This window comes from Eptatretus burgeri, chromosome 9, assembly GCF_056783735.1.
Source record: "Eptatretus burgeri isolate ZD-2024b chromosome 9, Ebu_testis_v1, whole genome shotgun sequence".
Lineage (NCBI taxonomy): Eukaryota > Metazoa > Chordata > Myxini > Myxiniformes > Myxinidae > Eptatretus > Eptatretus burgeri.
Genome location: NC_140969.1, coordinates 104,665,553 through 104,689,254, shown reverse-complemented (window position 1 = coordinate 104,689,254; position 23,702 = coordinate 104,665,553). Strand labels below are relative to the sequence as shown.

Sequence of the window (23,702 nt, the reverse complement as noted above, 5' to 3'; positions counted from 1 at the left end):
GGAGTCTGAAGTGAAGGCCCGCTGGGCCGGTTACTTTGAGCGGTTGTACCAGGCTGATCCCCCAGCTGTCGAGTTGGACGTCAAGGGTGTTACAATCCCTGTTGCTGACCCTCGAATCAACTGTGGTCCACCATCGCTTGTGGAAACACGGGCTGCGGTGAACCAGTTGAAACGGGGCAAAGCTCCAGGGATCTGTGGCATCCATGCTGAACTTCTCAAGGCTGGTGGAAATGCTGCACTCGCGTCGTTGCATGCAGTTTTGTGCTCTGCCTGGAACACAGGCATCATCCCAACTGACTGGAAGAGGGGCCTTGTTGTCCCTCTCTGGAAAGGGAAGGGTGATCGCCAAGACTGCAACAACTACCGAGGGGTGACGCTGCTCTCAGTGCCGGGCAAGGTCTTTGCTCGGATAATTCTTGATAGGGTTCGCCACCATCTGCTTGAGCACCAGTGTCCAGAGCAGTCAGGCTTTACACCAAAGAGGTCAACGATTGACCGTATCCTTGCTCTTCGTGTCCTCACTGAACGCAGACGAGAGTTTCGGCAGGGGCTGCTTGCAGCCTATGTTGATCTCTGTAAAGCGTTCGATTCAGTGAATCGGGATGTCCTCTGGAGGATTCTTGGTCTTCGTGGGGTGCCACTGAAACTGATCGATCTGATGTCTGAACTCTACTCTGGTACTGAGAGTGCTGTGAAGTGTGGTGGTACCGCCTCTGACTTATTTCCAGTTGTTACTGGAGTTCGTCAGGGATGTGTACTTGCCCCCACACTTTTCAGCACTTGTATGGACTGGATTTTGGGAGGATGTCGGAGAGATCAAGTTGCGGTGCATCGTTTGGCAATGTCAAGATCTCGGACCTTGATTTTGCAGATGATGCAGTCATCTTTGCGGAGACTTTAGACATCCTCTTGGGGGCCCTCGAGGTGCTGAATGAGGAGTCGGAGCCGTTGGGATTACGGATTTCTTGGGTCAAAACAAAGATCCAGGCTTTCGGTGACATCTTGGATGCTGCTGTCCTGTCTGTGTCTGTTTGTGGTGAGGATGTTGAGGTCGTGGATAGATTCACTTACCTTGGCAGTGATATTCATGTCTCCGCAGGTTGTGAGCCGGAGGTCAATAGACGTCTGGGTCGGGCCTGGGGAGTCATGGATTCACTGGATCATGGGGTGTGGCGCTGCCGGTACCTGTGCGGGAGGACGAAAGTCCGAGTCTTCAGGTCCTTGGTACTTCCAGTCTTGCTCTATGGGTGCGAGACTTGGACTTTGACCAAGGATCTGAGACGGAGACTTAATTCCTTTGGTACCAGGTCTCTTCGGAGAATCCTTGGCTATCGCTGGTCGGATTTTGTGTCCAACGAGCGGTTGCTGAGAGAGACTCGGATGAGATTTGTTACCTGCATAGTCCGTGAGCGTCAGCTGCGGCTGTATGGACATGTGGCTCGTTTTCCTGACGCTGATCCTGCTCACCAGATTCTCTCAGCGAGGGAGTCTCATGAGTGGAGGAGGCCAGTGGGCCGACCACGTGCCTCATGGTTGCAGCAGGTTGACCATCATCTCAAGGAGATGGGGATGGGCCTGGCATCTGCCTGGGGGATGGCCAGACGGAGGCCCCCGGAGTACCGGCGGAAAGTGGACGCAGCGACGCGCTGTTCTGGCACATGCTCCCATACCTGACCTGACCTTGACCTTGCCGATTCCCCACCTCACTTTGAATCTGTCTATCCAGTGCATCGGCAAGGTCTCGGCATCATCATGCCCGAGGTCCACAGCGAATTTACGTGCCTTCAGCAGCAACATTTCACCGTCCAACCGAATATTTGGCTGAGCCGACATTTGCCGAAACCAGATGATGAGCGCGTCATCGACATCTTCAAAGGACACACATTTCACGCGTTTCACACTTACCACCGGCCTCGCGATCTTCTCCACTTGTCCAAACATCTTGCCCTTATTCTTCAAGATATCGTTCAATGTCTGCCATTTGATGTCGAACTTCTCAGATATGGCTGTTTTCTTCATCAGTGGATTTGCCTCGCAAAACTTGATGTCGTATTTTTCTTGGTAGGTTTTAGTTGTAAGCTTACGGTTAGTCGCCATCGTCCTGCCTGCAGTGCGATCAACGTGTGTACATATCCAAAGTAGAATGACAACTGTCGTCACGACGACCATGGCTTATGACCCCATCTTGCGTAATACCCAATACAGTACTCAATGCCCAGCTTCACGGCCTAGCCTGGCCACACAATGAGCCAGCGACCACCATGGTGGTCTCTGAACGCAACGCAGTTATAAATAGCCTATCACTGGCGGTGTACACCAATGAGTGCGCAACACGATTCCATGAAATCGGGCTTCTCACGAGGCAGCAGTTCCGTGTGACAAGTTAGGAGTGGTAATTTACTTGAGTTTCCATTTCGCGGGAATGGACAACATCTGACATTCTTGCAAGGCAATACATGACACAAGGCAATGGTGTGGGCGATTCATATCATGTCGTGAGTTCGGAGCGAGACAATTCCACCACGTGGGGCCACCTTTCCGGAAGTGGAATGTTGCTGCTTCCGACCATCGCGGCCGGGCCGCGCGGGGGGGCCGGGGCCAATCAGAGCGCCCGGTTCGGGTGACGACGCATCACTTCGGGGTGTCCCCCCTGCCCCGCGGGGCCTATGAAGGTCGGAGCGGGGCCATTCTTTCTCTCTCTCTCTCTCTGTTCTGCTGCCCCTGCATGAGCTGGACTTCGTCATCGCCTCAGCTCCGCCCTCCTGTCATCATCGCCTGCTGACTCCACCCTTCTCTACCCAAGTTCCTTTCTTCATGCCCGACAGTCGCGTCACATTCTCTGGATGAAGCTTTGCATGAATTGCCGCGAAGCGAGATACGGCACGCCAGCTGTTGGGGAGGTATCGCACCACGGAGCATTCCCCCTAAATGTATTGGTGGCGCGTTCGGGCAATCCATTGTACAAGGTACTGAGAGACCGTAGCCTCAGCTCTCCTCCCTTCTTGTTTCAATAACTCCTCTTCTGTGTGTGTGTGTGTGTGTGTGTGTGTGTGTGTGTGTGTGTGTGTGTGTGTGTGTGTGTGTGTGTGTGTGTGTGTGTGTGTGTGTGTGTTGTCCTGGCACCTGTCCACATAAGTAAGATTGCAGAAGCTTATTATTATTAAGATTATTATTTTGCATTAAGTCTGCTCTGTGTCTGCTTTTGTAAGTTGCTTGTATATTGCTGCACCTCTCACGCTTCTTTCTATCCCTGCACAACACACCCTAATAAACTCTTCCCTGTACCACATACCTTTCCTCGCCTGCTTGTAAATAAATTATTATTAGAAATGTTCCCAGCTCGTTCCTGTCTTTTCTTGCATTGATCCAGTATGGTTCGAATCCGAGATTAGCTGGGACTTTATTCCCAACGATCCATTCCTCTTAGCCGGTACGCCCTTGGCAGTGTCGCTTGGCTGCATCCGATCCGGTAAAGTGATTCGATCCGGTAAGGTGATCCGGTCTGGTAGAGTGATCCGGTTCAGACAAGGCGTACTGAGAACGTGGTTCCCCGGTAATTAAATCACGTGATTACTTCGGTAACCCGGTTAACCCATTGACGGGTGGACCCTAGGTCACGTGGTTGAGTTATTGGCGTCCATGGTCGGTTTGCAACCCACCGCGTCATGGAATTATCCGTGCGCGACGGCCTGAAATTCCGGGGAGTCTGGTAGGAGCCGAGATAGCTTCCCCCAAGTGGTCTTCTCACACGACCCCCGAACCGCAACAATATATATGTGTGTGTGTGTATATATATATATATATATATATATATATATATATATATATATATATATATATATATATATATATATATATATATATATATATATATATATATGAGAGAGATAGTGATAGAGATAGAGAAAGAGAGATATGATGGGGAAGGAAGGTTAAGATAAGGAGAATATTAAAGATGACTTCAGGATGGACAACAACCATATCTGCACTAATTTGTTCTGACTATTTGCACATCCATCGTTTTCCTCTTTTAACTTCATATCCCTCTACATCCCTTCTCATCACACATCATTGATCAGTAGGAATGCTTGAACCCGAATATCGATCTGAAGAGGGTCCAACTCGGCGGTAAATGAAATAAAAGGGGTCGGCAGGCTTCAATTGTCGCTTGTTGTGCAGTTCTGCTTTGATCTTCAGTGGGTGGGTATCAGCAGCCAGCTCCTGATAAGTGTTGTTAAGCATCAAAAAGACATGAAAGTTGTCTGGGTCGGAGACATGAAATTTATCGGCGCACAGCTGACACAGCTCCTCAGCCGTAGCGAGGGGATGAGCAACAATTGTTTTGGCCGTGCATCCACCATCTTGAAACACCACTCGGATGAAGCTCTGCAGCACACAGGTAGATTTAGTCACATCACTATTTTCGAAAGCATCGAGTCTTATTATTTTTGATGAAAGCATCAAGTCCAAATAACTTGTTCACTTGCTGCCTACCTACCTCAAAACCCATCAAGTCTCATTCCCTCCTTGTTCGAATACATCATTGTATTTAAATATTATCCATTGTTGTTGCAAAAATAAAAACAGATATTTGCTTTTAAATTTGTCAGTGCTTTTATATTTTATTTTATTCTCTACATTGCCTTAGGCTATGGTGGAGCTTTGTATGTACTAGTGGGCACTCCCACCATCCAGGTGGAGATGGAATTGGGAGGGAGTGGTGTGCAATAATCGATTGTGTAATTAAAATAAATAAATATTAACCATAAAATAATTAATTTCTTTATCAATTGGCTAATAGCATACCGACACCACCACTGTGCCATCCAAATGTAACTTTTTGAAAATCAAGTAATTCATAAAAAAAAATTAATAATTCATCACTGGTCAACACGATTTCTCGTGCATGGAGTTTTTCAACGGATTCCAGCTAACTTTTGGGTGCTGAATCCAAATCTGTCATTAGTTTTTGCCTATCACATCAGGTTTTTGAACAATGAAAAATCATTATTTTTGAGAAAACAGCAATTTTACACTCGAAGTTGAAAAACACTGTTGCATTAGAAGATCGATAGATGCAAAAATGTTTACAATGAAAGGTACCTAACTTCAATTACAATATTTAATCATACATTAACATATAATCCATGCTTGCTTGCACATATTTTTACACATTTTCTCGATATTTTTAATGTATGAAAAGTTTACAAATTACACTAAACTAAGTTAAATATATAGGCGGAAAAAGTTCCCCTTAACATGGTGTATATCACTTAAATACAAGGCATCACTCAAGCTCAAAGCATTTTTCTGAGTTTTGTGACTTTTCACGACATTCAAAATGCAGCAATAAATGCAAAAATATGCGAATATAACAAAATGAGTACCGGTACTTGAAAGCGTAAGTATCCAAAGGCACAGGTGTAATCGTATTACAACATAGTAAACCTCCTCTTGGTGGACAATCTCTTATGTACAGCATCTGGCACATCCCTCATCAAACTCCAGCAGTAATCTGCCATCATATTTGAGTCCCAACGACCTTGATAACATTCTTCCATCACTTTAATGTCTTGATGGAAACGTTCACCCTGTTCATCGCTTACACCTCCAAGGTTATCTGGAAACTCGCTCAGGTGACTGTGCAAGTAGTGCACCTTGATGCTCATTCTGCACCCCCAGCGCTCGCAGACTGAGGAGCAGCTCCTCCACAATCTCTCGGTAGTTGTCATCTCTCTTGTTCCCAAGAAAATTCTGCACCACATTAGTGAATGCATTCCACGCTTGAGCTTCGACGGCGGTCATTGTCGTAACGAAGTCCTTGAGTAATGTTCTGATCTGAGGTCCGTCGAATATCCCTGCTTTTTTCTTCTCGTCGCTAAGACTCGGAAAGTTTGAACATATGTAGCCAAAGCAGTCTCCAGTGTGATCAAGAGCTTTAACAAACTGCTTCATCAGACCGAGTTTGATGTGCAAGGGTGGAAGGGTGATATTTTTCCGATCAACCAGTGGTTCATTAATGATGTTCTTGTCACCAGGTATCAGACTATTCCTTGATGGCCATTCCTTTCGCACCCAGTGCTCCTCCTTCGCCCCACTGTCCCAGTAGCATAGGAAGCAAGGGTATTTGGTGTAACCTCCTTGTTGCCCCAAAAGGAAGTTCACCATTTTCAAATCCACACAGATCAACCATTCATGATCGTGGTACTTCAATCGTTCAAGTACAACCTTGATGTTTACATACTTCTCCTTCAGGGTCACTGAGTGTCCTATGGGGATGGATCCATCGATGTTCCCATTGTGAAGTAAAACACATTTCAAACTTCTTTTCGAACTGTCAATAAAGAGTCTCCACTCACTTGAATGATACGCAGGCAATCCCATAGCGAGAAGAAGCCCTTCAACATCATTGCAGTATACAAGTTGACCATCAGAGTGGAAGTACTTCCTCAGTTCTGCCTCTCTGTTGAGATTAAATGAGACACTTGTGCCAGGTTTGAGGTTTTTCTCTTGCAGTCTGGAAACCAACAACTCAGCAGATTGTTTTGGCAAATTCAAATCTCGGATCAGATCATTCGATTCAGGCTGACTATACAGAGAAGGTTGATCAAAAAACGAATCCAATGGCTTGTACTCTGCATCTGCTTCTTCATCGTCATCATTGGATGAAGATGTGGATGAAGTAAGTGCTTCCTCATCAATCTCTGCGAGCTCGGTAAAAACAGGTACAGGTATTTCGTCACAATGTGGAACTGGGCATATAGCAGAGGGTATGCTGGGGTAAGTCATGTATTGCTTGTTTTTCTTATTGAATCCTTTGACATTTACAAGGCGGAAGTAGCAGTCATCTCAGTGGTTTTTTGGTTCTCTCCAAACCATCGGCACACCAAACTTGAGCTTAGCATTCTTTCCTTGAGACCATGATCTCAGAGTTTCCACACAAGTCGTGCATACTTCATGAGAGGCCCAGTTTTTGTCCTGGTCTCCAAGCGGTACTTTAAAGTAGGCACGGTACACTCTCTTGACGAATGTAGTGATGTTGCGTGTTTGAGATGCTAAATTGAAGCATCCACAGATATAGCAGAAGATATCTGGGTCGTTACAGCACTTTCTTCTCTTTGAAGGTGTAGACATAGCTAGCTTACAGCGTAAGGTACCAGGTACCGGTATAAACAACCCCACTGAGTCAGCTGTGCCCGCCCACTGAGAATCGCGTAATACAGTAATGCTCGCATCTCGCGAGATTAGGTAGAGTCTTAACAGCAGATTAGGTCGTCTTCACAGCTGCAAATCACAAATACGTCGTAGACGTAAACTACTGATGCATACGTTGATTCTTTAAAGAGAATCAGACAATAACTCCACTTTGCTCATGGCAGGCTGTTTACCATAGGGGCTGTTTACAGCTACGGTGTTTTATCCCCAACAAGATTGCCAGACTGGATGGTCAACTTTTGTAAAAATCCATAAATATGGAGCAGACAGATAGCACAAAAACTTGAATTGATAGAGCAAATCTGAGCTCAGATTTGGATTCAGCAGCCCAAAATTAACCAAAACAGTTTCCAAAGTCCATGCAAGAAAAAAAAAACTATATTTTTGTCGACCAGTTTATATAATATATAATTAATCGATTAATGAAGAAATCAAAAATACTCTTTATAGCCAAATCACTTGTTCACTGCCGTGTCCAAATATCAGCGTCCGAGCTCAAAAGGTGCCTGAGATATTGCCGAGATGAGAAAGAAAATAAAGTAATTAATACGAATGTGGGGGTGCGGGGGGGGGGGGGTAGATGGAAGATTCTAGTAGGGAATATAGCATTGTGTAGAGTTGCTTGGTCGGTGGACGAGTAGGAGGCATCTCGATGTGAGTAAGTAGAGAATCTGTGAGCTCTCAAGTTTTACGAATCACCACACGAGGGGTGGTGCGGTGTTAATTAGCCGAGGGGGTAAGAACAAGGTCCCCAGTATGTCCTCTTCAAGAAGTCCTTCCATTCAAGCTTCGGGTCTCACTATCTGCCATGATCTTTCCGGGGAAAGCCACGTTTCCAACCTGTCCTCCAAAGCCAGTCACCGACTCGGCATCCTCTGTCATGCAAAGTCCTTCCTTGGCACACCTGAGCTCCTGACCACATACAAAGCTTTTGGCCGCAGCCTGATGGAGTACTGCTCTCCCCCTGGGCTGGTGCTCCTGCCTCTCAGCATTCTCGGCTTCACGCTGTGGAAAGCAAGGCATTTAGGATCATTGGTATCTCCCGCGATGAGGCTGAGTCTTTGGGTCTCTCACTCTCTCACCACAGGCAGGTCGGTGGTCTTTCTGTCTTCTACCGTCTCCTCTCCGGTCTCGCTCCCCTGCTCTGTCTGAGATATGTCCACTCATACTTTTGCAAGGCACTCAAGGTCCACCTGCAACCCTCTTCTTGTAAAACTACCAAAACCAAGAATCACTGCTCACCTTCACTCTTTCATTCCTCTCTTTTCCCACTTTTGGAACAAACTCCCAAACTCTCTTCAATCCCACTCTTCCTCCAGGTCTTCAAAACCAGCAGTTCACAACCATCTCTTATCTTCCCCCATCCAAAACCACGATCTTTTCTACCCCCGCTAATTCACCCCAAACCCACCTCCTTCAACTTCCCTGCTTTCCTTCCTGAAAGTCCCTGTCGTGTCCATCTTGATTACCCTGCGTACCCTGCCCCATGCCTCTCCCTTCCACAGATCTCATGTCTCTGTTCCCCACAGTTTTTTTTCCTTCCCTCTCCCACCCCTCTTGTCTCCCGCTCCCCTTGTTGTACGTTCTGTGTGTTCACTCTCATATGAGCCTCGGCATTGTATTCAAAAAGAAAAAGAAAAAAAAAGAAGAGCAGCAGAGCAGGATTTCAGAACATGGGTACCGATGCCATCCAGGCTGATCGCCAATGAAGAGTCGACAATGGACATTACCTTTTCTACCTTCTAGGGAGTGAAAGATAGTCACGTAGGCAGTGGATGGGAGCAGATGAGGTGAGAACAGACTATGTTAGGTTGGGAGCATGAAGTTTAAAAGCAAACAGAGTTGATACATTCTGTTTTGTGCTGAGCGGAATCTGATGTGAGACGGTGAAGGAGGTGCAAACACCTGAGATGGATTTGACAAGGCGCCATCAGGACCTTGAAGGGAAACTGCAAATATGGAATGCCATTGTTGCAACTACAAACAACCGGTGCTGTCATCTCTCTTATCAGACATGAAAATAATTATGGCTCCCAAAACAACTTATTTTATAAGAAGGCAGTTGGGATAACTAAACCAAGTTGGCACAAACCTGAACATCTTCGACTGAAGGGACAACCTTGCCGCCAACCGTCCGTCGGCTGTGCCACTGGCGCAAGGAATTCCGTGCATCGGTGCGGAGCTGCTTGTCTGCCTCTTCCCGATGATAGTTCTTCAGCAAATACATGGCACCATACACTGATGTTAAGTAGTAACCACCTGCCATGGCAAAGTTAAAGCGTTTAGCCAAGATCAAGCAACTGCCATTTTATCATCCAGAACCACATTCCAGGACTTAAATTGTGCTAAATTTGAATGACCTGTGAGCACATTTTTCTTCAAATTGGTTACAAGATGTTATGACTCATCGTAGTTACCAATTATGATACATAAAATGGTAACGATCTTGGGATGGCACAACATCGTTGGCAAATTTTAAAAATTGTCCAATTAGTTATATTCATACAACATTACAATACACGTTCAAGAACTTCCAACCTTTGATCGTCACTCTTTTCAACAAGTCACGGAGTATATTGTTTATGATCAAAGAGCAGCTGTGGAATACAGTATGTAGCATACGATATATCGTTTGTGGTGGCCTAAAACACTTACCGACACGCACCAAGGCATGGGGTCGGGTGTCATTTAATATCACCACATCGCTACAAAGGCTTACGGCATGATGGAGCAATGACAAAGAAAAATCCAATTTTTTCTCTTCAAAATTTCAATTTTTGGGGGGTTTTTTGGCCTAAAATACTCCTCGGCACTCACTGGTGAACCTCTGAAAGTTTGCCGATGATCCGTTCGGCCATCTCTTAGAAAAATTGTGACAAACGACTCACTTATACGACATAAACACACACATAGTTACCGCCCATGGTTCGGGGCTCATCACGAGGGGAAGCACTTGATATTCTCCCGAACACCCAGTTCTGAGGCCACCGAGCACAGATAACTCTACGGACGGTCCAATGGGCTGTCGTTATTACACAGCCGTAGTCGCTCGACTTAGACTACCAGCATAGCAGGGTTACGCGTCGATGTTTCCACGATACCTTTCTATTGGCATGGCAACCTAACTAGAGGACACGCCCTCGGCGCCGCACCTGATGATCTTCTGTTGAGTGGAACAGATATGTGCAGTACCGGCTAACAGAGCAAATCAGTTGAGGTACAACTTCTTGTCTAACGATACTGGACGCTGTGTTGGACCAATGAACGAAAAGACAACCGAGACAGATTGGAAACTGGAAGGGTACTCGGTGGAGTGCATACCTCCGCCACGTAATGCCTGATCCTCGACAACATATGGGGCCCAATACATTTGAGATATCGTGCTATGTATCGTTTTTTTTTGGCCCTATCTCTCAATGGTGAAGAATCATCAACATCACATGAATTCATCAACACAAGATCAAAATAAGAAAATGAACAATGTATTTTATTTTTTTTAACTTTAGTGTTTTTTTTTGTAGTTTTTGTATTTTTTCTTGTTCTTTTCCAGGGAAAGAGGCATGGGGTTGGGTAAAAAACACAATATCAACCACACAACAACCCTTTACGAGACCCCCACCAACAACACTGCACACATCCACACAATCACTCATCAATGCTCAAGCAACTTAGAAGTCCTGTCAACATCGCTTTACCTATACCCCTCCATATCCAATACTTCCAGGTACCATTTCTGCTGCCACGACCTTTCCAGAGAGACCATTCCATGCATTAACTACTCTCCGAGTGAAAGTCCCCGACCTTACTACCGTCTTAACTCTCAGGCTATGACCCCTGGTCCTATCACTGTCTGCTCTGTTGAATAATTCATCTTCACTTATTTTATCTCGACCTTTCATAATGTTAAACATCTTGATCATATCTCCTCATAACCACCTCCTTTTTAGTGTGTAAAGCCCTTTCTCCTTCAGCCGCTCCTCAAAGCTGAGTCTAGCTCGGCCTCAAATCGATGTAGTAGCCCTGCGCTGAACCCCCTCTATGGCATCTGTGTCCTTCCTGAGTTGAGAACAAAACTGCACACAATATTCTAGATGTGGCCCTCACTAAATTCCTGCACAATGTTAACACCTCCTCTTTTGATTTATATACAATCCCCCTCCTTATAAAACCTAAAACCTGATTTGCTCTACCGAGAGCTGCCTGGCATTGTGCTACCTGCTTACCTCCAGTATCTATTACCTCCCCCAGATCCTTCTCCTGTGTAACACACTCCGAAATTACCCCTTACATCCTGTAGTCTCTATTTTCGTTGTTCTTTCCATTCCCCAACAAGTTACACTTGCTCAGGTTAAATTACATCTGCCAATCTTTTGCCCAATCTATACAAGTATCAATACTTCCCTGAATCTGATCACCACCCCCTCTGCTATCCACCTCACCTCCAAGCTTTGTGTCATCTGCAAATTTGGAAAGCTTACTCTTCACCCCACTATCCAAATTGTTGATGTAAATAATGAATAGTAATGGTCCGAGTACTGATCCCTGATGTACCCCGCTACTTACATCCTCCCACTCACAGCCACTCTTTGCTTCCTACCACTAAGCCAGTTTGCAATCCAATTAGCCACTTGACCAGCCACTCCACAAGCCCTCACCTTGGCTAACAACCTCCGATGTGGTACCTTATCAAATGCCTTCTTAAAGTCGAGATGTACTCGGTCCACTGCTTTTCCCTCATCCACCCAATCAGACACTGCTTCAGAGAACTCTAAAAGATCTCCGTTTACTCCAATAGTGATATAAATCGAACTCCAGTCCTGTTATTTTAAACCCAATAAATACCTTCTGCTTCTTCTTAATCACGTTCCTTATCTCACTGCTCAACCACCCTGGCCTCTTTCTGTTTCTAGTTTTACACCTCATTGGAATGTACTTACTCTTCACTCTACACATTTGGTCCTTGAAAGTTTCCCATTTCTCTGATGATGATTGTCCTGTTGTTAGAGTCTCCTTATCTACATCACCCAATTCTCTCCTCACACCCTCAAGGTTTGCCTTCCTGTAATCTAACAGCCTAACCCTACTATCCTGAACTCTAACCCTTAACAGAATCTTTGCGCACACACACAATGTTATGGTCACTTGCTCCTAAACGCTCCCCAACCTCCACCTCCTCCACCATATTGGGATCGTTACTTAAAAGGTCTAACACTGCACTCCCCCTCGTGGGCTTATCGACAAACTGGGTTAAAAAGCAATCTTGGACTAAAACTAGGAAATCCTCATCCGCTCTTCCCTTTCCCTGTTCCTCCACCCAATCTATCCCTGGCAAGTTAAAATCCCCCATAATCAACACTCTTCCCTTCCCACATGCCCTTTTGAATTCTTCATGTCCTCCTCCTTCCCCCTCTTCCTTCACACCCGGAGCCTTATAAAATCATCCTACCAGTATCTTACTGTTTTTACAATCTCTAATCTCTACCCACACAGAATCCTCAACATTTATTCCTTCCTTAATGTCATCCCTTTCTCTTGATGCAATGCTGTCCTTTACCCAGATTCCTCCTCCTCCTCCTATTCTCTCCTTCCTATCACACCGATACACCTTGGAGTCTTATAATCCTGTCCTTCAGTTCCTATCCTCCTTAAACCATGTCTCACTCACTACAACTATATCGTACTCCTCGCTATCTACTTTGGCTTCAAGCTCTTCCATCTTATTATTTAAACTCCTGCCATTGGTGTTGAATATATTTAACTTTTCCCTTCCTGAAATTCTATTTTCCTGCCTGGCCTTACTCATCACAATTACATCATCAGTTCCTTCCTCAATAGCTTCTCCACCCTCCGCTGATCTTAAAAAAGCCTGAATTCCTTCCTCAATTCCCACTGAAAACCTTGCCGCCCCCTTTCTATTTAACATACGGCATTCATTCCGGAAACACTCCCTTTGTCCCCGAAATGATTCCCACTGCTTCTTCAATGTAAAACCTTCCTCCCGACACCATTCTTCCAGCCATTTGTTGACATCCATCACTCTGCTCATAATTTCTTTATAATTTCCTAATCTTGGGAGAATCCCAGAAAACATGACCTCACCACCCTTTGCTTTGAGCCACTCACCCAATATCCTGTATCTATATTTCAAAACCTCTGAGTAAACTTTCCCTAAATCATTTGCTCCGAGGTGTACCACAACCAACTTCTTTCTACCATGACCCGGTAGGATGTCGTTTCCCCTTCCTTCAATGTCCCCAACTCCTGCTGATTCAAAACTACACAGAATTCTACATCTAAGATCCTTCCTGCAGAATGAAGAATCAACATATTTAATCGTCTCATCACCCACAAAACGGTCTCCCACACCTCATTTCTACCAATCTCTATTGCTGCACAGTCACCACTGCCTGCACCCACTGCACCGTCACCACAGCCTGCACCTGCTGAACCATCACCACTGCCCGCTGCACCGTCACCACTACCCGCTCCCGCTGCACAATCACCACTGCCCGCATCCACTGCACCGTCACCACTGCACCATCACCACTGCCCGCTCCCGCGACACTGTCAGCACTGCCTGCTCCTGCGACACCGTCACCACTGCACCGTCACCACTGAACCATCACCACTGCCCGCTGAACCATCACCACTGCCCGCTGCACCGTCACCACTGCCCGCTCCTGAAGCACCGTCACCACTGCCCGCTGCACCGTCACCACAGCCCGCTGCACCGTCACCACTGCCCGCTGCACCGTCACCACAGCCCGCTGAACTGTCACCACAGCCCGCTGCACCGTCACCACTGCCCGCTGAACCATCACCACAGCCCGCTGCACCATCACCACTGCCCGCTGCACCGTCACCACTGCCCGCTGCACCGTCACCACTGCCCGCTCCTGCAGCACCGTCACCACTGCCCGCTGAACCGTCACCACAGCCCGCTGCACCGTCACCACTGCCCGCTCCTACAGCACTGTCACCACTGCCCGCTCCCGCTACACTGTCAGCACTTCCAAACACCTCAGCAACCTCACTCCATAACCGTAACAAACTATCATCTCCCAATTTCTCACATTCTGCTATTTGCTGCAAATTTATCTATCCGTTCCTTCAACCTCGTAATAACCATCCTCAAGTGGGCTATTTCCTCGCACTTCCCACAACAATGAGAAACCTCTGCTTCCCCGATTGCTGATGTGGCCCACATTTAACATCTGTCACATTTTATGAACTCCTCTTCCTTTTTCTTTCAGAGTATGGGGGTAAAAAAGGGTATAAATAGAGACTGAAGGCCCCAACTGACTTAAACAATAAACTTAACACGAGGCCTCCCCCTTACCTGCTTCTTTCAACAAACTCACACAAATACCCGCTAATACTGCTATGAACACAACTACACCTTTATATAAACAGTCCCACAGCCCTGACACAAATCACGACAACAAAATACGCAAAACAAACAAAAACAAAACAGCAAAATACAATGTAAATGGTCCAGGGAACCGGCAGGAGAGGTCGCCACCTGGCCGTCCACGTGAGCTGATCCCCGAACCGGAAGTTCGTGGTCAAAAGGCATCACAGGGGAGAAGACAACGAGAAGAAAATAAAATTATGGAGAAAAGAAAAGTAGGGTCTTTTCTTTTCTCCCCCACCTCACCTCACACAGCCAGAAGGCTGCGCAAGCACAAAGATACCAGAGAATGGGGAAGATGGACGCAGAAGATGGGAAGTAGTGATGCGGAGCAATGAGACACGTCGCCGCATCACTGAGTTGCCAAGACCAAGTTGTCGAGTCCTCTCCGGCGTCCCAGATAGGCCAGCTGCAAGCAACTCCTTTTCTGCTGGGTACCCATGTCCAACAGCTCCCCACGAACCAAACCACGTCCTGTGCTTTCCATACTGCCCTCCTCTGTACTGTGGGCTCAGGTTCTGTCTCTGTCTCTGTCTCTGTCTCTGTCTCTGTCTCTGTCTCTGTCTCTCTCTCTCTGTCTCTGTCTCTCTCTCTCTGTCTCTCTCTCTCTGTCTCTCTCTCTCTGTCTCTCTCTCTCTGTCTCTCTCTCTCTGTCTCTCTCTCTGTCTCTCTCTCTCTCTCTCTCTGTCTCTCTCTCTCTCTCTCTCTCTCTGTCTCTCTCTCTGTCTCTCTCTCTCTCTCTCTCTCTCTGTCTCTCTCTCTCTGTCTCTCTCTCTCTGTCTCTCTCTCTCTGTCTCTCTCTCTCTGTCTCTGTCTCTCTCTCTCTCTATCTGTCTCTGTCTCTGTCTCTCTCTCTCTCTATCTCTCTCTCTCTCTCTCTCTCTCTCTCTCTCTCTCTCTCTCTCTCTCTCTCTCTCTCTCTCTCTCTCTCTCTCTCTCTCTCTCTCTCTCTCTCTCCCTCTTTCACTCTCAAGGACAAGGAACAGCTACGAGCTCCTTTTCTCCTCACCGGATCTCACCTTATCTTCTGTCTCCTCTCGTGTGCTTCTTTCCTCTTTCTCATACTTGGCACTCTTCTTCTTCTTCTTCTTCTTCTTCTTCTTCTTCTTCTTCATTATCTTCATCTCACTCTGAGCTTTCTCCGTTTTGGCTTGTGCGAGCCTCTTCCTCATTGGTGCGTACCCGATGTACATCGTGCCACGAACACGCACGTAAGAATGAACAGAGCCCCATGCGGAGAAGGTAGTCCCGAAGGATTAATGACCACAGATGGACCAAAAGTAGGGATTGAAAGTAGACGCATGAAATAACTAATCCGAGGGTCACCGACGTTTCCATGTATGCTCTCCCCTGGGGTAAGTTTCCAAAACCTTAACAATACGATATATATATATATATATATATATATATATATATATATATATATATATATATATGTATTGTTACATTTGAGGGGGGGGGGGTATGCATTCAAAGGGTAATTAGGATGTTTAATTAGGTATGCCATGCTGTTCGAGTTTACCAGGATCTCGATGTAATAAGTAGCAATTCAGTGGTGATAAGTTGTCTAGTAAATGTTTATTTCTTCAAGGGGGGAAATGATAATTGTCACGTAATTAGATAGGGACACGGGATAGGGTAAGGGTGTCTGTGTAAACCCCTTTTAGCAGTCCCTGGAGACTGGCCGTGACGTCACAGGACAGTGCAGCGGATAGCTCCGCCCCGTGATCACGATTGGCGGAAGGCGATGGCGGTGGGCCAATAAACGGCTCAATTGGGAGTGACGAGGACGAAGGATAAAAAGGTTCTGTTCGGGGTCGAAAAGGAAGAGGAAGAAGATTACAACCAAAAGATCGTGTTTTTTTTTTGGTGTGGTTCCCTGTGGCGGCGGAGAGCGTCCTTGTTGTTGTGCTGAGTCGATCGTGTTCTTGATCGTGTCCTGGAGCCTTGCCGAGCCTCGTGCCTCGCCTTGGTTGGCTCTGGGGTTCTGCTGACTCGGAGTGCGGGGTCGGGCGGCGGGCGGACCTGCCTCCCTCTCCTGCTCGCGGCTTGGCGCTGGTGCTGGTTCCCTGGCGGCTGTGGGCGGACTTGGGCCAGGACCAGGAGGTCGACAGCACCGCGGTTTCTCCTGCCCCCCCCTGGCGAGAGCAAGGCCGGCTCGTCCGACGCCGATCCAGGGACAGTTGCGTCCACACCACGGTCCAGCCTGACCACCAGAAATAGCTACGTTGTGTGTGTGTGTGTGTGTGTGTGTGTGTGTGTGTGTGTGTGTGTGTGTGTGTGTGTGTGTGTGTGTGTGTGTGTGTGTACTTGGCGCCTTAGAGGGATTGAGAACTGTATATTCATTGGAATTGTCTGTGTTTTTCCCCACGCCCGATCCCACACCATCCCGTCGAATCGCCCCGGATCCCTCTTCTTGCTGAGTCTTGTTATTTCTGGTAATAATAAAAACAAATAAACATCATCAACTCAGTGAAAAGTGACTCGTGCCACCTTCCTCGTCCCGTTTGCGGTAGAGCGATTAGAACCGCCATGTTTGGGTTATAAACAAATAAACTGCCTCCATCGTTTCGGCTCATTCTACGTTGGCGGAACTGTTCAAGTCCCGTGGACGTCACAGTATGTACGTACGTACCCATACGTACATACATACAATAATGCGGTTAAGGATACGATCAAGAGTTGCCATCACAGCTCACTGTGTATGTTTATTTTTATAACTCCTCGTTGGTAAATTTAGGAGATTATTTAGGAGATTTTCATTTCTTTCTTTTTAGCTCACACGGGCCGTAGTTCCAGAGATCTTATGGGATGGCACGCTGTCTGTCCGTCAGTCCATCTGTCCGTGTCCACAAACACTTGCAACTTCTTCTCTGAAACTACACACACGACTTCGATAAAACTTGACCACAACCTTCATCACCCGTGGTGTACCAAAGTGTGTTCACGGGCATTAAAATAAATAAATTAATACAATCTAAGGGGGTGTAACCGAAGAACCATCTTAGAGATCATCCTCGCCCTCCAAGACTGTCAGGTTACTGTGTCAGGAGTTATCTGAAGTTAGTAGTGTAATTCATTAATGCTCCCACAATTTATCTTTACGAATTGAATTTATGGGATTGGGGGTGTGGGGGGGGGGTGATTTAATTACGTCGAAGAGTTGGGGTTATGGGGGGATGTTTAGTGAGGGTGGTGGGGGGGGGTTCTATATCAGTCCACAGGTCCTTCAGCTGGACCCTCAACTGGTCCCGTAGCCATAAACTGCACACGATCAGTGAAAGCAGATAAACTATTGTCACAGCAAAGATTCAGGTGCTAACCAAGTATGGATTGGCCACAACTGTCACCTTAAGTTAGAATAGACCATTTAGCTCACCTTCCCCGTTAAGTTGAGATGGTTCCAGCAGCTCCATCATGTACTCGACCTCGACATCAACAAATGGCATGTCACAGCGTGCCAGCACATAAACCAGTACAGGAATGAAGTCATCAGCACCGAATGGCCTTCTCGCCCCTAAAACAACAACATCAACAAATCTGAAGTCTTTTTTTTTTTGTGATTTACTGTTGAGGAAACTGGATTGGGAACTCAGAGGTCATGGGTTCAAATCCAGATGGAGGGAACAACATTATTAAATATTTAGATTTGAATCTCCAGGATGTCAAGCTCGTCCCTCGATACCTGCAACATGATGATTGGATTGTCAGGAAAACCCCAGCTGGTTCAGTGATGTTAAGGGTGGATCGTCTGCTTGCCTAATCAGGTCCGGCCTAAACGTGATGTCAGTCCACTCTGTGGTTGACTCTTAAACGCTTCATTTGTTACCGCAGGCCTTTCTGAATAACTGGGCCATACATTTCATTACTATCCACTTTCGAAGAAATAAAAGACCTGCATCCCAAATTCAGGACCAGGAAAAATTATATGGCTACTGCAAAGAAACTGCCTCGGCCATATGACTGAAAATTTCATCCATGGTTTGGAGTCCTGCCAGTGATCCTGAATGGTGAACCAGTTCAAGAATCGAGTGAATTCGCAACATGGACAATTAAATTTGATCTAATGTAGATCTCGTAGGCACACTGCGTTATCGATCACAACGCTTCGGATTAGGATGCAACGTACGCCGTCCCATCTGCAATGAGCTTGAGGAGGTTGAAGATCGCGTGCAATGTTTTTGAAAAGACTTCCGTTATGCAGCAGTACCCGAAATTCTCCACTTGTTTGCTTCAAGCTGGCTGTGTAATTCGAGGGAATGCTGGGATGTGAATATGGCAGAGGCTTTAATGGACCAAACAGCCTTCAAACATGCGTCTTTATTACACTGTGTAAGATGGTTTATCGAAATAGTAAAAAAAAAACGCCACGACCATCGACCGTCGTTTGGCTAACCCTCTCTGATTCTTGCCATGAGCTTGGGCACAGATGTCTCCTCTTGGCAAAGCTCTTGCTCAGGAGACGGAGCCAATCTTTCGAAATTGGGTGCGTGGGAAATACCCTTATGGTGAACTGTGAATTGCTATCGATTTGGAGTGAGAAAATAGATAAAAGAAACCTTCAGTGTGCAACACTTGTATAAGCTTCGAAATGCAGATGTCCAAAAAAAAAGGCCGTCACACCGTTCACCAAGACCAATGATTTACCCTGACATACGTAAACTGCTAAATCCTGCTTGACTGAATCGGCTTTCAGAGCTTCATTATGTGAAATAACAGTAAAAAATAAAATTTATATGAAACTGCAAGATTCTAAGCCTAGATTATATGCACCGATACGGATGCAACTTGCGTGATTGCGTCTGAACAGAATAAATGTCGAAACCACAGCACATCTAATGCTAAGCGATACTTTGTTTAATCCTTCGAACCCGAGCGGCCGTTTTACCAACTGCTATTCAAAACATCCATATCCCCAAGCGACCAGTTTACGCGCCGTTGCTCAAACCTCCATACACCCGAGCGGCCGGATTTTTCAAGAGCCGAAAGTTCAAGGAGCTCAGGGTTCATCGGGATAAGAGCTCTTGGGGTCCGGACAGTGCATGCGGAGGATTAAAAATATCGATATTCACGCAATTTCGAGTTATGTGCATTTTTTGGCCTCGGTTGTAAGCTCAGTCGCTGGTTTGCACACCTACCAGAAGTACAAATAACAAAACCACAAACTATTCAGTCGATACCGTCCAATGTATAATGATCTTTTCATCGATTTACTTCACCGAGAGACTTCAGGAGTCTTCACAGTTGGTGACTATCATGCTATCAAAGGACATTCATAGCAAAGTACCTAAATATTCCACACTCAAATCGGTCACAAATTCCCTTAGAACAGCTCAGGGTACTGGGTTACCTGCTTGTAAGACAATAAAGTAAAGATAAATAACAGTAAATATAAGCACATTATAAAAGAACTCAGATCATATACCTTCACGATGATGATGAGCTGCACCATGCTCTTTACAGAGCCATCAGTGCTGCTGAAGCAGTTTCTTGGCAAGGGTTATGCTGCGTGGTTTGCCTTTACTTTCCCAGCATCAGGGACAGGAATTTGTAATTTGGCCAGGGTGCCAGGGATAACAACTCTTCCACTCTTTGTGAAGGACACAGTGAGATCCCTAACCTCCACCAACTAATGCCGGCTGACGGGACGCCGAGGTTAACGTTTATCCGAGGGATGGCACGTGCATTGATGAATCGCCCTGCCTGAGAAACACCGGGAGATTCAAACCCATGCTAGATAGTTCAGAGGCGAATGTGCATACCTCTTCGAGCATCCTGCCAGTTCTACTTCCATTATGAACAGAAACAAAAAGGTATCCGATCAGCCCAAAGGGGAGGAGCAGTACTCCATCAGGCTGCGGATGAAAGCTTTGTACATGATCAGGAGCTCAGGTGTGCCAATGAAGGACTTTGCACGACGGCGGTTGTCCAATCGGCGACTGGCTTTGGAGATGTGGCTTTCCTTGGAAAGATCATGGCAGATAGCGAGACCCAAAATTTTGAATGAAAGGACTTCTTCAAGAGGATTGTTGAGAAAGTAGATGGTGGGGGCGGGGGGGGGGACTACATGTCTCCTGATCCCCCCCTCGTTGTGCATTTCTGTGTGTTAACTCTCATATGAGCCTCGACAGTGTTTACAATAAAATAAAATAAAAATTTTAAAGCCCCAAAAAATAACAAAGACTTGTGTTATGACTTATGAGGCTCGTGATGAATGCGTGTACAACCATTACGTGGTCATTTAGGCGTGCCGAGCACAAACGTAATCACCGTCTCAAAACTAGAAGGGCACTCGGTACAGCGCATACCTCCGCCATGTATTCCCTGATCCACGAGAACATATCGGGCCGAATACGTTTTTGAAATATCATGCTCTACAGTGCTATATCGTTTTTGGGTCCATCTCTCAATGGTGAAGAATCACTGTAAATATTAAATAATTATGGGATCCGGATTCAGATCTTCATCAAAACTGAATCAATTATATCCCTCATCACACTCCCAAAGTGTCCACAAGGTTTCGTCTGAATCCGTCCGCAACTTTTTGAGATATCGTGCCATATACCGTTGTTACCCCATCTCTCAATGGTGAAGAATCACTTTAAAAATTCTAGTCGCCGGATCTGGACCCAGAACTTCTCCAAAATCGAATCAAACTGCCCTCCAAATTTCATTCGAATCCACGCACAACTTGAGATATCCTGCAGCCAAACAAACAAACAAACACAGGGATGAAAAACAGAACCTTCTTCCACCTTCGATGGTCGGAAGTAATTTCAACTTGCAGAATGCAGAAATACAGAAAAAAAAAAAACATTTGAAAAAGCAAAGTTTGCCTCAACCAGACTTGGTGGTGTGATGATTAGAGCATCCGTTCTAAGCCCGGGAGGTTGGCAGTTCGAACCGAGTCCGAGCCACGCCAAAGACGCTAAGTGGTAGGTGCTGCCTCCTTGCTTGATACTCAGCGTTTTAAAAGGTTAAAGTAAGAATAACTACACGTCGGCAATAACTGCGCGGACCTGATGGGCCGAATGGCCTCCTGCATTCAAATAAGAGAACTCGTATTATTTAATTGATATTGTTTTAAAGTCCAGGCTTACCGTGTCCGAGGTTGCCCATGGAGTCGTAGATGAGCTTGCAGGCCTTGAGCAGCAGGATCACTTTCTTGGAAGGCGAGTACATGTACTGAAGGCGAGTGAGCGTGCTGCGGATTTTTTCGAGCACGGCAGGCTCGGGTAGGCGCGGTGGCGTTGCCCCGGGTGCCAGCGGAGCAGGTAGTTCGCGGGCAACGCGACGCATGTTGGTGCGCAGTTGCTCCAGGATGCCGTCCCGTGATCGGTACTTGCACAGCGCTTTCTCCAAAGAACGTTTCAGTGGCTTGAGCAAGCACTTGTGCAGAGCTTTTTCCAAAACGGTGTCTGCAACAAACAAAAGACAAAGCCGATGATTTCCATTTGGCGAAGCAGCATTGAGGAAACTAAATAACTTGCGAAAAATCTGTGATTAAGAAAAACAACATCCGAGGCCGCAGAGAAAAACTATCCGGAGAACGGTTGGAACGTCTGAGTGAATGAACACTTGTGACGAGCACATCTCGAGCGAAACATTCGAGTGATAAAGTGGAATCCACAACCAGGTCGCGTTAACAGACATTCTGCGAAAATGATACTTCGCTGTTGCAACTCCAATTCGGCGGGAAATTGAGAACACCTCACTGGACTGGAAAACAATGGTGGAGACTTGTAATACCCTCCCCGACCCGGACGCGGCGCTACGCGACACGCATTCCCTACCCCCAAGACCACAGACAGACGAGGATGAAAACACCCCATGCATTATTTGGGGTCATGCTGATCCGATGTAGCAAGTCTGGGTGTAGTCACACCAGAACTGGAGGAGTAGTAGCTTTTAAAGGTAATTTCACTGCTCATCTAACCACATAACTCTCAAGGGTGAAAGAAGAGTTTGCACGGAAAAGTTTGCCATCTTTGTTAACTTCAGCAAATTGAACATACATCGTAGAGTTTAAAAGAACCAGGTTAACATGGTCATTCGATTTTTGATCGTAGACGTTTGATTAATTTCATCGTGGAAGTCTCACCTCAAATGAGAAGTTTTCTAGAGAGTGTTAATGTTATTGGTTGAAATGGGAATTCGGTGTAAAAATTCAATGATGAAATATCGTAGTGGGTGGAGCCGGTAACCTTGGCAACCATTAATTTATTTTCGATTTTCAAAAGGTTTCTGGTCTTGATCACAGAAATATTCAATCACAGGTGAGATATATTTCATTTCTTACAATATTATCGATATCTCCGACCTCTTAACGATGTCTTACCTGGGGGGGGGGGGGTTCAAAAATTACGTCCCTAAAGTGTGGGGTTTGGGGTTTGGAGTGGGGTGGGGGTGGGTGTATGTCCAAACGTGATGGAGTTTTACACGGGTTGGGGGTGTTTCCAGAGCCGTTACATAACGACCTTTTGCGTGACATATTAAAGGACCTTTTGGATGTTTCTGGGTGAGCTTTTCGTAACCACGAATGAGGTTCTGATTGAGCTTTTCTCTATCAGCCATGGCTTTGCCAAGAGATCTCACTGTAAGCTGGTCGATGGAAGGAAAAAGTGACGCCACCTCCCTGTGAAGAGTCAAATAAGAGGGAGGAAGAAGAGACCGCAGCAGGAAAATATGTTGTCCATCACAATACATAAAAGTGAAATGTGTTTTTGTTTGTGACCTTAACTGCTTTGAGCTCCCAAAGTTAATTCGCGACAAAACTTTTTTACGGTCAGATTTTTAACAACGAGGCACCACGGTCGTTTGGGAGAAGCTCATTTGGCTCATGATTGCCGTGTTGCACTCCAGAGTTAAATTATTTCGTGACATGAGGTAATCTCTTTACTGCAGCTTCACTCGTTTGCACCCTGTATGGCCTGTGGACCCCATTGAACCTTTTAATACCCATTTAGACCCTGTTAAGACCTTTTGGATCCCTTCACACCAACTTAGACCCTTTTGAGGAGTATAGACCATCTTAAACCCTTTCAACAATTTTCAGACCTATCGACCTTTGAAGACC

General features: G+C 46.2%; 1 protein-coding gene across 5 annotated transcripts in view; it reads right to left on the bottom strand.

The window, feature by feature from the left end:
- RIN2 (Ras and Rab interactor 2) overlaps positions 1 to 23,702 on the bottom strand; it is a 118,592-nt gene that overhangs the window by 6,119 nt on the left and 88,771 nt on the right. For 4 of the 5 annotated variants that reach the window (XM_085896457.1, XM_085896458.1, XM_085896459.1 and 1 more), the window contains 4 exons: positions 21,727 to 22,044; positions 18,006 to 18,143; positions 9,308 to 9,474; positions 1,687 to 4,386 (listed from right to left, as the gene is read on the bottom strand). In XM_085896457.1, the coding sequence (XP_085752583.1) occupies positions 4,069 to 4,386; positions 9,308 to 9,474; positions 18,006 to 18,143; positions 21,727 to 22,044 (941 nt within the window). In that variant the 3' untranslated portion in view covers positions 1,687 to 4,068. The remainder of the gene's footprint in view (positions 1 to 1,686; positions 4,387 to 9,307; positions 9,475 to 18,005; positions 18,144 to 21,726; positions 22,045 to 23,702) is intronic. The other variant, XM_085896461.1, reaches the window with a different exon arrangement.